This window comes from Physeter macrocephalus, chromosome 2, assembly GCF_002837175.3.
Source record: "Physeter macrocephalus isolate SW-GA chromosome 2, ASM283717v5, whole genome shotgun sequence".
Taxonomy (NCBI): Eukaryota; Metazoa; Chordata; class Mammalia; order Artiodactyla; family Physeteridae; genus Physeter; species Physeter macrocephalus.
In genome coordinates, this window is record NC_041215.1 from 7,641,968 (window position 1) to 7,657,280 (window position 15,313).

Sequence of the window (15,313 nt, forward strand, 5' to 3'; positions counted from 1 at the left end):
GCTCAGCGGCCATGGCTCACGGGCCCAGCCGCTCCACGGCATGTGGGATCCTCCCAGACCGGGGCGCGAACCCGGTTCCCCTGCATCGGCAGGCGGACGCGCAACCACTGCGCCACCAGGGAAGCCCCCTGAACTAATTTTTAAAACAAATTTCCTCATAAAAAATAAAGTGTGACTGTCATTCAGGATATAGCAGACATCTTTGGATGGAGGTCTGAGACATTTGGATCAGGGCTACAAGACATACAGTGCCAAGAAAATAAGGGCTTCCAATTATATCAGAAAACACACTTATATCTATAATATTTTAAAGAGTCCTCAAGACCCAGAGTGTAAATCCAACTGAGCAGCATCACACAGGATCACTGACACTTGGCCTAACGGATTAAAGAGAACTTGAAAGGCTTGTCCTGAATGGATAACAATGCAAGTCTCAGTCTACTTTGCCCTCCTGATGGTGTCCACCTCTCAACAAGTTCAATGAGAAAAACCTGGTTCTGGTGGTGTAAGTCTGCACTAGGTTTGAGAAAACTCAGAAACAAGCCTGAATCAAGTATTTGGGGCTGTGAGTTGCCCCACCACACCCCTCTAAGGAAGAACAAGCTTAAAAGCAAATATCATATAGCTAAAAGATGTCTGACAGAGATGAATACCAAAGCTTCCTGTTTAAGCACAAACTATCAGCGTTCAGTCTGGGAGATATCAGTAGGAGCTACTCTATACTACTCTTTACCTTTTGATTCTGACTGGAAGAAGGTCACCTATTCCTAGAGCTCAATGGGGATTCAGTTTCTCAAACTCATTTATTTCTGGACCTCAGTGCTGAGTCCATTGTTGACTCAGTAACTAATACCAGTTGGGTAAGGTGTTTGGTGAGATAGACAAAATAGTCTCTCCCTTCTCTGGTCACCAAAGGCCCAGCCCTAGAATTTTTTCAGTCACTGGAACTCTCCACTAAAAATCAAACTAAAGAGCTATGTCAAGGTAAAACTGCATCTAAAATCCTAGACCTACAGTGCTCTTCTATTAAAGGAGTTGACCAGATTTAGGTCTTCAACTTTCATTGTATTTAAAAGACTACAATGCTATTCATAAAAACCCTTAAAAATGATGACAAAATCTTTGACCTAGTAATTCCACTACTGGGAATTCCACAGATGAAAGTTCTTAAGTACTTACTATGTTGTGCTGAACAGTTTACTTAAAATATCTCCTTCGACCTCACAAAAACCAAATAAGGTCATTTCTACTGTTTGATAGATGCATGAAGGGAAGCCTGGAAACTAGCGCAGGGTCACAGACTAGTAAGTGACAGAGATGGGACTCAATCTCAGACTGATTGGACTCCAGAGCCCATCTTTTTTTACTATCACCCAAACTAAAAATACATCCTTAGAAAATAACCCCAAAATACAGCAATAATTTTAGGCATAAAAAGCTCACTGTCATATAAGTATAACATGGCAACTTGAAGCATTCTAAACACATAACAATTAAATAAATGGAGGGAAAATAAATAAATAAATGGAGGCAATCTAGATTACAGAATATTATATAAGCATTAAAAATATTTTTACACATAACTTTTAGTGACATGGGGAAATTTTTATGCTGTAAGTAGAAAAAAACAAAACAATTTTACATACAGTCAGATCTCAACTATGTAAAAAATATACCTGCACATTAAAGATCTAAATTTACTGATAAATAAAAAAAGGCAAATTGCAGAATTACACACGTGTGGCATGGTCTCATTTATGTAAATAATTCCTGACTCATTTCAAGTACTCAATAAATGTAAGCCATTATTATTATTCATACTACAATGAACAGGTACTACTTTACAATCAGAAAAATCAACAAATTTATTTAAATTATAAGTTTAGGTACTTCCTTATTTAATAAGAAGTGTATAACTTCAGAAAAATTAAATAACATGTGCCTTTCTTTCCTGGAAATCTTAACGTATAAAACACCTCACCATAATACAATTTCAGATTAAATATCTCTAGGTTATGGGAACCAAGTAGCACTGAGAAAAATGTTGCAACACTTCTAATCATCTAAGTTATGGTTACATTCAACATGTTAGACCACAGAGTTGTGCAGATTCTATTATATTTCGAGTTTAAAGTCATAAACAGAAAGGCAAGATCAGGGGTGGTATTTCAAGGGCTGTGATGAACAAGCAGATTCCCTTGCCCAATATGTCACACTGCACCAAAACCAAGGCCTTTTGTGCACTCTTTGAGAGAGAACCAACACCTCCAGGGTGATGCAGCAGAGACATGCAGGACATGAATGGAAATTAGTGATATTTTTCAGCTGTTAACGATCTTTAGGTAGAATTTACACACACACACACACACACACACACACACACGGGACTTATTCTGAATGAAAAATGGGCAACTCTAGAACTTAGTTCCTCAAGTTCCATAGGAGTTTCAATATTTGAATATATAAATTGAAATTCAAGGTCCATGGGATAACAATGATCTCTGGCCTGCCTATAGCAAAGAATAAGTGTGAAACATTGAAAGATGAAAGATTTTTCCCTTCCCCTTGTCCTGAGGTATGTGCAACAAAATAGTATAAAGTAATAAAGAACGTGAAAAGCACTAGATAATGAGCTAGATTTTTAAAAAAACAAACTTTAACACTGAAGAAGAGTTGTCTGTTGCACTGTATTGTATAGGATTACAAAACCACCACACAGTTGAAGAAAGGAATCTGGCTTTACCTGTATCTTGACCCATCAGCCCATTGCAGTACATGGCATGTAGCTCGATCTTTGTGGGTGGGAAGCCTTGGTCACATAGTGGGCAGGATACCTGGGTACTAGATGAGAAGGTAGTAGTAGGTATTTCCTTCTCAGCATCTTCCCTGTTATCAACCTGAAGAACCTGAAGAACATGACAAATGGCAATTGTACTAGCTTTACTTTATAAAGTATCTTTTCCCAAAAAGAACTGCAAGACTCTTATATTCCACTTATTTTCAATGAGGTGATACCAATCAGTTTGCCAAATTCAGGACAGCAGATAGGGAGATACACTAATATAGTTAATATTTATTTATTATACTGAATAATACTTATTCAGTGCCTGCCTACTATGTGCTAAGCACTCTGCATGTAATACTCATTCTTACAAAGGTACGAACACACTCTTTTTACACTTGAGAAAAGTGTTGTCCAAAACAGTAAAGTAACTTGCCCAAAGTTACAGAATAAATAAGTGGCACAGCTGAAATTCAAACCAAGGACTATTTGGCTCCAAAACCTGACAGCATTCTTCTGTATCACACTGCAAGGTGCTGTCCTCGTTGGGTCAGTATGCTGTGTCTGCTGTGTTTCAGTTTGTATTATCAACAGCATCTTAAAGACACTTTTTCAGGGACTTCCCTGGTGGCACAGTGGTTAAGAATCCGCCTGCCAGCGCAGGGGACACGGGTTTGAGCCCTGGTCCAGGAAGATCCCACATGCCACAGAGCAACTAAGCCCGCGAGCCACAACTACTGAGCCCACGTGCCACAGCTACTGAAACCTGCATGCCTAGAGCCTTTGCTCCGCAACAAGAGAAGCCACCACAATGAGAAGCCCACGCACCACAATGAAGAGTAGCCCCCGCTCGCCGCAACTTAGAGAAAGCCCGCACGCAGCAAGACCCAACGCAGCCAAAAGTAAATAAAATAAGAAAATTTTTTTTAAAAAGACACTTTTTCAATCTCACAAAAGAACTGTGAAGGCAGTCAAAAGGTACAAACTCCTAACTGTAACATAAATAAATACTAGGGCTGTAATGTACAGTGTGATAATATAATTAACACTGCTATATGTTATATATTAGAAAGTTGAGAGTAAATCCTAAAGAGTTCTCATCACAAGGAAAAAAAATTTTTTTCTATTTCTTTAATTTTGTATCTATATGAGATTATGGATGTTCACTAAACTTACTGTGAAAATCATTTAACTATGCATGTAAGTCAAACCATTATGCTGTACCCCTTAAACTTACACAGTGCTGTATGTAAATTATATCTCAATAAAACTGAAAGACAAAAAAGAATTAATTACACACACAAAGAACTGTGATCACTGTAAGTGACTTCGGATATCAAGAGTTAGGGGGAAAGAAAAAAAGAGCTCTAAGCAAAAGCAACACAACTAAAATAAGTTTAAGAACCTAGGTCTCAGCTTATACCAGTAAAACAAACCACTTCTTGTGTTTTATTTGTGACTTTTGGGTTGAAAGAGGAAACACAACTAAGACCCAAATATTTAAGAAGGCCTGAAGAAATCATTAAGACAATTCTGACAAAGTCATTCTTACTCCCTTCTCAGTGTTTTGTAGTCATCATTTTTCCTACAGTTCCCAGTCTCTCAGAGGCAGTTTTATTTTACCTTTACAGGTCAGAGTCAAGAACTCTTGCAGTGATTAATTCTATAGTATGTGTGAGCACTGCAGCACTACTGCCTAACACCTGATTCAAAGGACAGCATGTCCTATCCAATCAATGTGAAACTGTCCTGCATAGTCACTGCTTCCATTTAAGAGCAAGGAGCACCTGGGCCGTCATTATGCCTTACTACGGGAAAAAAAATAAACCCTCTTCTGACACAAGAACAAAATAGGACCAAAACTGCAGTAGGTAGATAATTTGAGCTCTGAGCCAACTGGGGTGGTTTTTTTTTTTTCTTTTAGTCTCTAAGTTTAGGCCACCCCTAAAATTTACCACCTGTGAATGTAATCCAGCAGAGAGGGAAACAGGTCATCTAAATAAATACCAAGTAAAATGATTTCTACAACTGCCAGAAAACGTTGTTTTCAACACATACCTGCCTTTTACTTTAAAAGGAAGGGGAAAAAGAAAGATGAGAAAGGAACTAAGAGTGGTTGAGTTCCTATACTATGCCAGGCTTGGCCAAGCATTTTCCGTAACTATCCTTCACAACAACCCAATTGGCACAGGTATCACTAGCTCCAGTATTAGAGAAGAGGAAATTGAGGCTTGGAAAGGCAAAGTAACCTGCTGATCACAAAGTGAGTAACTGGACAATGTAGACTCAAACCCAGGCCTTTGTGGCATCAAAACTCTCAGTATTCCACCACGGTGTGGCAAAAACAAAAAGCACCCCTCCTCTCCACTTTGTTTCTGGAAGCTGACTCTGCCAGGTATTGGGAGACTCTCTGGTTCTATTATTCTTCTCTAGTATGTGGGGCAAGTCCAGTGGGTCTGGAAGTTCTAGGTGTTTTTTTATTCCAAGCTTAGTCACTGAGATTCTTACAAACCCAGGTTCCTCTGTTCACAAATTTTACAAGAACAAGTTGTCTTGTGAATGCAAAGCCATCTGAGCAGAGGGGAGAAAAATCAATATACCCTATAATTTGCAAGTAGTCTTGAGTTACTGAAAGTTAGTGGCAGTTAAGCAGTTACTTGGCATTCTGAAGTTCACTAAGCACAGAAATGTTGTATGACATGAATGTCACTGGTGCTCACACCCAGTACTACACCCCTTTGTATTCATTACCAGCTCTATAAAATGCAGAGAAGGTACCTCCAACTATTAATGTAGTATTCAAGAGGGAGGAAAATCAATCTATTTTTGTTTTATTGTGAATACAAGCCCACTTCCAATCACATTCATAGGCAACCCAGAAGGTTTCTGAACATTTTTATATTAACCTAAGTTTTTTCCCAGCACCATTAAAAAGGTCTATTTAAATATTAGCTACAATGGAGAAGCTTCAAGAGGAAAAAATACAAGCGAAGAAGCTCTTATGAGGACTATGTAGTTAGGGCCTGGGTCTCTGCAGAGATGCTTCCACTTCTTTTAAAATACTATACATTTATTTCTCAAAAGAAGTACCTGGACACCAAATCATGATCTCTTAAAGGCTGGCCTTTACTTTCTGGCCTGAAAAGAAACCTCATCTCAAGAAATGGACCCAATAAAAATGAGAGTATGTCCTATAGTCACCAACTCCCCCACCCATTCCAGGTTTATTTGTAGCTTAGAAAACTGTTTAGATCTTTCCCCTCTTACCATAGACAGTTTACTTAACACCATTAACTTAAAAACCAACTGACTAAACTGACTAAAAGTTGCACAGGTCCACTTATATACAAATGTTTTTCAACAGTAAATACTATAGTACTAAATGATCTGCGGTTGGCTGAATTCTCAGATGTGGAACCACAGATAGGGGGAAAATACAGATACCAAGGGCCCGCTGTAAGTTATACATGGATTTTCAAATGCACGAACAGTCGGCATCCCTCACCCCTCATTGTTCAAGGGTCAACAGTATTTGAGTCTGAATAAAGTCTATTAAGCCTTCTGAGTACAGAATATCTGAGACCCCCAACTAAGGGAAACTCTCAGGAAAGCTATTTCAAAAATATTATTTCCAAAGGAATCTGACCATTGCAGAAAATCAAATCAAGAGGGACTACAGTTCCGGCAAAGATATTCCAAATACCTCAAATACTGTCAAGCAGTTCTCTGTCATTAGTAAGCTAATATCACTGAACAGCCACAATACACTACAAAGCAGTTCCACATGCATATTTCTACTTGTGTCAACTCCTACTATGTGTTTTATATTCTTTATCTAATTTAATCTTCAGAGCAACCCAAAAAATAGGCTATTTTTTGTCTCCATTTTATAAATGAAGAAGTATTCTTCTCCTATGTTCCCCTAATACCCTAGGCATCTCTCTAACATTACATTTGTCAGATCACATTATAATTATCTATTTATGTGTCCCTTTGAGGGCAGGGGTTGCTTTTTTCTTATTCACCTTATATCTCAAGACTCTAAAACAATGACTGACACACCATAATATCTGCCAAATAAATGAATAAAACAATTAATTAACCTGCCCAAGGTGGCGGGGTTGGGATTCAAAGACATGTCTTCTAATTCCAATGCTCAAGCTCCTTGCACTACACCATACCACCTTCCAATAAACAAGAAATTTTAAGGCAGATGACCCGATACACAGATTCCAAGGGCAAGAGTCCATACCCATTATGATACTATCACTGTGCACACAAAAAAGGCCCAGATTCTATCTTTCTAATAAGTGATTTGTAACTAGTGATTGTGCAATGACTCAAAAACTACAGTATCTAACTTCTTCTTTTTTTTTTTTGCGGTACGCAGGCCTCTCAGGCTCCGGATGCGCAGGCCCAGCGGCCATGGCCCACGGGCCTAGCCGTCCGCAGCACGCGGGATCCTCCCGGACCGGGGCACGAACCTGCGTCCCCTGCATCGGTAGGCAGACTCTCAACCACTGCGCCACCAGGGAAGCCCTCTAACTTCTTTTAATGGAAACTTCTAAGACTGTTTAGAGTATCCACAGATATCAGCAAATAGCAACACCAAAAAGAGTACATTCAATGTGAAAAAGACCATACGATTCCATCCATTTGATGTGTAGTGTTGCAGACATATATAACTTCTAAATAGGGTTCATGCTCTTTGCCCCAAACAAAGAATAGTTTCCTTTGCAGTCACGGATGGGTAAGAAATCAGCCTCACTTAACTAAGGGCTTGCAGGGCTTCCTATGCATGTTAGGATAACTATGTTAATAACACTCTGTTCCCCCATTCCCATTTAGAAGGTTCTGGTCCCTCCCTAGGAAAAGAACCAGAGGCCATTTTGACATTATCTAGCAGGATCTATCCTCAGTAGCTCTGATGCAGGGAGCGTCCTCATCTTTCCTAACACCACTGGCATCAGGGAATCTTGGTCTGTCAGCTGTGACAGATCAGGTTCCAGGGAACCAAACAGTGTGCATGATTCATGAAAGCAGAATTTCTACCCAGTTACCTGCAGTGCAGAAACTAGGAAGGGAATCTAACTTCCACTGTAAAAACTGTTTTCAAAAAAAACCTAGAGTATAAAAAGGAATAACAGAATGAAGCTTTTTTAAATTGCTCAGGATAAAATAGTATAAACATATGTAACCAAAAAATTTATTTTCACAGAAAAACTAGTTTAATTCTCAGGCTGCTTTTCACAACAACAAATTTTAAAGATTGTGAATTTTTAAAAAGAGTTCTTGGTATTTAAGTTGTTTTGTCAGACTCAATATGAAAAAATATACACTGAATCTTAATCAGAAATATGAACTTCTGTCAATCAGCTTTATGGTTAATGTCAGATATGTGAAGTTAGGAAAGGTAATAGTGCAAATAGAGATTTGCCTACTTTATCACACTGCTATCCTGATTTTGCATTTCTGATTACGTCTCAAAATTAGGGCTGAAAGTTAGGTCGTAATATAAATGTAGTGACTTTTTCCAAGACTGTTCATCTCTGTTACTTATCAGTATATACTGGAAAATACTCCAGGACTTTGGAGACAAATCTGTGCTCAAATTCTGGTTCTACCATTATTAGCAGTATGAATTTGAGCAAATTGAGCAAACATCCTAAACCTCCATTTCCCCATCTGTACCAGAAATAATAAAGCATATTAAAATACTGAAGAATTGGTAACTACTGTTACATTTAGAAATAGTGCTGAACTCATTTTTAAGAATCTGAGATAAAAGCCTAACCCTCTGTCACCTAAATCTTTTCATCCAAGGTCAATATTGCATCAGAGAGAGGACTACCAGTAGAAAGAAAACACTGAGAAAAATTATAAGTAATATTCACCTCCTTATCTGCCATTATTCTTACTTCATCCACGGTCTCTCTGCTACCTGGAAAGTCTTCTTTCTCAAGGTCAAAAGTTTCAGGGGAACTTAGCTGTGTCTCTGTAATTTAAAAAATTAAAACTTCATTAATTTTCATTTTGTATTTTCATAGTTAAAGAAAACAAACACCTGTTTCCTTAAGCTTAGGGTATGATAATTCTGCAGTGGCAATACAGATCAAGTTTGTTTCTTTTTAAAGCTTTACTGAGGCATAATTTACATACAACAGAATTCACCAATTTTCAGTATACAGTATGGTGAGTTTCGACAAATGTTTACCATGTATACATGGTATCATTTATACCACATCACCACCATCACAATCAAGATATAAAATATTTCTAACAACCCCAGAAGTTCTCATGTACCCCTCTGCAGTCAATCCTCCTCCTACTTGGCTCTCTGCAATGACCAACCTACTTTATGTTCCTAGAGTTCTGCCTTTTCTAGAATGTCATATAAATGAAATAACACGGTGTGTCATCTTTCATGTCTGACTTCTTTCATTTAGCATAATGTGTTTGAGAAGCATCCATGTTGTTACATATATAAGTAGTTCATTCCTTTTTACTGCTGAGTAGTATTCCATTGTATGGATATATTATAATTTGTTTATCCATTCATCAGTTAATCCATCTGGCTTCTTTCCAGCATAGTTCTGGTTTTAAAGTATATTTATTTTGACAGAAAACAAAACACTGCTGATGCTAATTCTGAGGTTAAAGGGATGATTAAAGAAGACAAAAATTGGGAGCAGAAAAAAAAATACATTCTCAACAAAGATATGCCTTTCTTTAATTATTCTTTAAGCAGATTTATTCATTCAACATTAATGCAACAAATATTTATGGAAGAAGTTCCAGGAACTGTACAGGCTACTAGCAATACGGAGATGTAAGATGAGGTCTCTCATGGTCTCATTCAGGGGTCAGCAAACTATAGCTCATGGGCCAAACAGAGCTGGTTGCCTGTTTTTGAAAATAAAGTTTTATTGGAACACAGCCACATTCATTCTTCTTTACACTGTCTATGGTTACTTTTGAGTTAAAATAGCAGAGCTGGGGAGAGCTGGGAAGATGGCGGAAGGTAAGACTAGGAGATCACCTTCCTCCCCATATATACATCAGAAATACATCTACACGTGGAACAACTCCTACAGAACACCCACTGAACGCTGGCAGAAGACCTCAGACCTCCCAAAAGACAAGAAACTCCCCACGTACCTGGGTAGGGCAAAAGAAAAAAGAATAAACAGAGACAAAAGAATAGGGATGGCACCTGCACCAGTGGGACGGAGGTGTGAAGGAGGAAAGGTTTCCACACACTAGAAGTCCCTTCACAGGCGGAGACTGAGGGTGGCGGAGGGGGGAAGCTTCGGAACCGCGGAGGAGAGCACAGCAACAGGGGTGAGGGGGGCAAAGCAGAGAGATTCCCGCACAGAGGATCGGTGCCGACCAGCACTCACCAGCCTGAGAGGCTTGTCTGCTCACCCGCCGGGACGAGCGGGGGCTGGGAGCTGAGGCTCGGGCTTCGGTCGGATCACAGGGAGAGGACTGGCGGCACAAACACAGCCTGAAGGGGTTAGTGCACCACGGCTAGCCGGGAGGGAGTCCGAGAAAAAGTCTGGACCTGCCGAAGAGGCAAGAGACTTTTTCTTCCCTCTTTGTTTCCTGGTGCGCGAGGAGAGGGGATTAAGAGCGCCACTTAAAGGAACTCCAGAAACGGGCGCGAGCAGCGGCTATCAGCGCGGACCCCAGAGACAGGCATGAGACGCTAAGGCCGCTGCTGCCGCCAAGAAGCCTATGTGCGAGCACAGGTCACTATCCACACCTCCCCTCCCGGGAGGCTGTGCAGCCCGCCACTGCCAGGAGCCCGTGATCCAGGGCCAACTTCCCCGGGAGAACGCACAGCACGCCTCAGGCTGGTGCAACGTCACGCCGGCCTCTGCCGCCGCAGGCTTGCCCCGCACCCTGTACCCCTCCCTCCCCCCAGCCTGAGTGAGCCAGAGCCCCTGAGTCAGCTGCTCCTTTAACCCCATCCCGTCTGAGCAAAGAACAGACGCCCTCCAGCAACCTATACACAGAGGCGGGGCCAAATCCAAAGCTGAACCCCAGGAGCTGTGCGAACAAAGAAGAGAAAGGGAAATTTCTCCCAGCAGCCTCAGGAGTAGGGGATTAAATCTTCACAATCAACCTAATGTACCCTGCATCGGTGGAAAACCTGAATAGACAACGAATCATCCCAAATTGAGGAGGTGGACTTTGAGAGCAAGATATATTATTTTTTCCCCTTTTCCTCTTTTTGTGTGTATGTGCAAGCTTCTGTGTGAGATTTCGTCTGTATAGCTTTGCTGTTCTTATTGGTTTTTTTTTTTATCCTTTCTTTCTTTCTTTCTTTCTTTCTATTTTTTCTCCCTTTTATTCTGAGCTGTGTGGAGGATAGACTCTTGGTGTTCCAGCCAGGCATCAGGGTTGTGCCACTGGGGTGGCAGAGCCAACTTCAGGACACTGATCCACAAGAGACCTCCCAGCTCCACGTAATATCAAACAGCCAAAGTCTCCCAGAGATCTCCATCTCAACAGCAGGACCCAGCTTCACTCAATGACCAGCAGGTTACAGGGCTAGACACCCTATGCCCAACAACTAGCAAGAGAGGAACACAGCCCCATCCATTAACAGAGAGGCTGCTAAAATCATAATAAGGCCACAGACACCCCAAAACACACCACCAGACATGGACCTGCCCACCAGAAAGACAAGATCCAGCCTCATCCACCAGAACACAGGCACTAGTCCCCTCCACCAGGAAGACCTACACAACCCACTGAACCAACTTCAGCCACTGGGGATAGCCACCAAAAACAACGGGAACTACGAACCTGCAGCCTGCAAAAAGGAGACCCCAAACACAGTAAGATAAGCAAAATGAGAAGACAGAAAAACACACAGCAGATGAAGGAGCAAGATAAAATCACACCAGACCTAACAAATGAAGAGGAAATAGGCAGTCTACCTGAAAAAGAATTCAGAATAATGATAGTAAAGATGATTCAAAATCTTGGAAATAGAATAGACAAATTGCAAGAAACAGTTAACAAGGACCTAGAAGAAATAAAGAGGAAGCAAGCAACGATGAGCAACACAATAAATGAAATGAAAAATACTCTAGATGGGCTCAGTAGCAGAATAACTGAGGCAGAAGGACGGATAAGTGACCTGGAAGATACAATAGTGGAAATAACTACTGCAGAGCAGAATAAAGAAAAAAGAATGAAAAGAACTGAGGACAGTCTCAGAGACCTCTGGGACAACATTAAATGCACCAACATTCGAATTATAGGGGTCCCCGAAGAAGAAGAGAAAAAGAAAGGGACTGAGAAAATATTTGAAGAGATTATAGTTGAAAACTTCCCTAATATAGGAAAGGAAATAGTCAATCAAGTCCAGGAAGCACAGAGAGTCCCATACAGGATAAACCCAAGGAGAAACACGCCAAGACACATAATAATCAAACTGTCAAAAATTAAATACAAAGAAAACATATTAAAAGCAGCAAGGGAAAAACAACAAATAACACACAAAGGAATCCCCATAAGGTTAACATCGGATCTTTCAGCAGAAACTCTCCAAGCCAGAAGGGAGTGGCAGGACATATTTAAAGTGATGAAGGAGAAAAACCTACAACCAAGATTACTCTACCCAGCAAGGATCTCATTCAGATTTGATGGAGAAATTAAAACCTTTACAGACAAGCAAAAGCTGAGAGAGTTCAGCAACACCAAACCAGCTTTACAACAAATGCTAAAGGAACTTCTCTAGGCAAGAAACACAAGAAGGCTTCCCTGGTGGCGCAGTGGTTGAGAGTCCCCCTGCCGATGCACGGGACACGGGTTCACGCCCCAGTCCGGGAAGATCCCACATGCTGCACGGCGGCTAGGCCCGTGAGCCATGGCCACTGGGCCTGCACGTCCGGAGCCTGTGCTCCGCAACGGGAGAGGCCACAATAGTGAGAGGCCCGCGTACCAAAAAAAAAAAAAAAGAAACACAAGAGAAGGAAAAGACCTACAAGAACAAATGCAAAACAATTAAGAAAATGGGAATAGGAACATACATATCGATAATTACCTTAAATGTAAATGGATTAACTGCTCCCAACAAAAGACACAGACTGGCAGAATGGATACAAAAACAAGACCCATATATGCGCTGTCTACAAGAGACCCACTTCAGACCTAGAGACACATACAGACTGAAAGTGAGGGGTTGGAAAAAGATATTCCAAGCTAATGGAAATCAACAGAAAGCTGGAGTAGCAATTCTCATATCACACAAAATAGACTTTAAATAAAGACTATTACAAGAGACAAAGAAGGACAATACATAATGATCAAGGGATCGATCCATGAAGAAGATATAACAATTGTAAATATTTATGCACCCAACATAGGAGCACCTCAATACATAAGGCAAATACTAACAGCCATAAAAGGGAAAATCGACAGTAACACAATCATAGTAAGGGACTTTAACACCCCACTTTCACCAATGGACAGATCATCCAAAATGAAAATAAATAAGGAAACACAAGCTTTAAATGATACATTAAACAAGATGGACTTAATTGATATTTATAGGACATTCCTTCCAAAAACAACAGAATACACGTTTTTCTCAAGTGCTCATGGAACATACTCGAGGATAGATCATATCTTGGATCACAAATCAAGCCTTGCTAAATTTAAGAAAATTGAAATTGTATCAAGTATCTTTTCCGACCACAACGCTATGAGACTAGATATCAATTACAGGAAGAGATCTGTAAAAAATACAAACACATGGAGGCTAAACAATACACTAATTAATAATGAAGTGATCACTGAAGAAATCAAAAAGGAAATAAAAAAATACCTAGAAACAAATGAAGATGGAGACATGACGACACAAAATCTATGGGATGCAGCAAAAGCAGTTCTAAGAGGGAAGTTTATAGCAATATAATCCTACCTTAAGAAACAGGAAACATCTTGAATAAACAACCTAACCTTGCACCTAAAGCATTCTAAGAGGGAAGTTTATAGCAATACAGTCCTACCTTAAGAAACAAGAAACATCTCAAATAAACAACCTAACCTTACACCTACAGCAATTAGAGAAGGAAGAACAAAAAACCCCCAAAGTTAGCAGAAGGAAAGAAATCATAAAAATCAGATCAGAAATAAATGAAAAAGAAATGAAAGAAACGATAGCAAAGATAAATAAAACTAAAAGCTGGTTCTTTGAGAAGATAAAAAAATTGATAACCATTAGCCAGACTCATATCAAAAAAAAAAGGGAAGACTCAAATCAATAGAATTAGAAATGAAAGAGGAGAAGTAACAACTGACACTGCAGAAATAGAAAAGATCATGAGAGATTACTACAAGCAACTCTATGCCAATAAAATGGACAACCTGGAAGAAATGGACAAATAACTTAGAAATGCACAACCTGCCAAGACTGAATCAGGAAGAAACAGAAAATATGAACAGACCAATTACAAGCACTGACATTGAAACTGTGATTAAAAATCTTCCAACAGGGCTTCCCTGGTGGCGCAGTGGTTGAGAGTCCACCTGCCGATGCAGGGGACGCGGGTTCGTTGCCCCGATCCGGGAAGATACCACAGGCCGCGGAGCGGCTGGGCCCGTGAGCCATGGCCGCTGAGCCTGTGCATCCAGAGCCTGTGCACCGCAATGGGAGAGGCCACAACAGTGAGAGGCCCGCGTACCACAAAAAAAAAAAAAAAAAAAAAGTAGATTGCCACTTAAGAAATCTGTCTAAACGTTTTATAATACCATCATGTACATCTTTAAAACTGCTTTAGGACTTAGCACAAGTGCCTTGCTTATGGAGGCACTGAACAAAGATTGAATATTTGTTGAGTGAATGAATGAGGGAATGTACAAACATCTTGACTATAAAATTTGATTCTGCAACTTTCCTTCATTTAATTACTCCATTAACATTTAGGGGTCCAGTTCAGGGTCTTCCTGGTACAATGCAGATTCTACCCCATGAATTCCTTCCCCTGTGTGGTGAGTTTCTGATTTGCATGTGATTAGATTAGGGTCAGAATGCTCATTAACAGAGGCTGAAGTGGGGTTTTTTGTTTGTTTACTACACTTTCCATCTGGCATCCCAGATCACCCCATTCACTTATGTTAGGTCATGAACCACACAGTTTATTAGAGCCACTGATTGGTTTTTATGTTCCGGTTTTGGTTTAGGATTGTATGTCTAATATTAATCCTCCAGTTTCTAGCTGCTCAGTTGCCGAGGGTTTGTGTTTACGCCTGTGCAACCCAAAGCAGTTATGCTCAACCTGCAGCCCTGGCTCCAGCTCACTGAACAACTTCATGCTATTTCCTTCTTAACTTAACAGTAAATATTTCCATTCCAAGCTCATGAGCATTGCAAAAGATGCTGGCAAACTCCATGCACCCCAAATCTGATAATTCCATTGAAACGCTTCTGTGAACTATATACATACATACAATTTGCTTTTGTTGTTAAGGTTTAGAGTTAAGAAAGACCTTTTTTTTTTTTTTTTTTTTTTT

At 40.2% G+C, this 15,313-nt stretch overlaps 1 protein-coding gene across 4 annotated transcripts in view; it reads right to left on the bottom strand.

The window, feature by feature from the left end:
• The window catches only part of UIMC1 (ubiquitin interaction motif containing 1), a 170,803-nt gene that overhangs the window by 44,680 nt on the left and 110,810 nt on the right, over window positions 1-15,313 (bottom strand). For all 4 annotated transcript variants that reach the window (XM_055079989.1, XM_024116287.3, XM_024116288.3 and 1 more), the window contains 2 exons: window positions 8,677-8,777; window positions 2,744-2,906 (listed from right to left, as the gene is read on the bottom strand). In XM_055079989.1, the coding sequence (XP_054935964.1) occupies window positions 2,744-2,906; window positions 8,677-8,777 (264 nt within the window). The remainder of the gene's footprint in view (window positions 1-2,743; window positions 2,907-8,676; window positions 8,778-15,313) is intronic.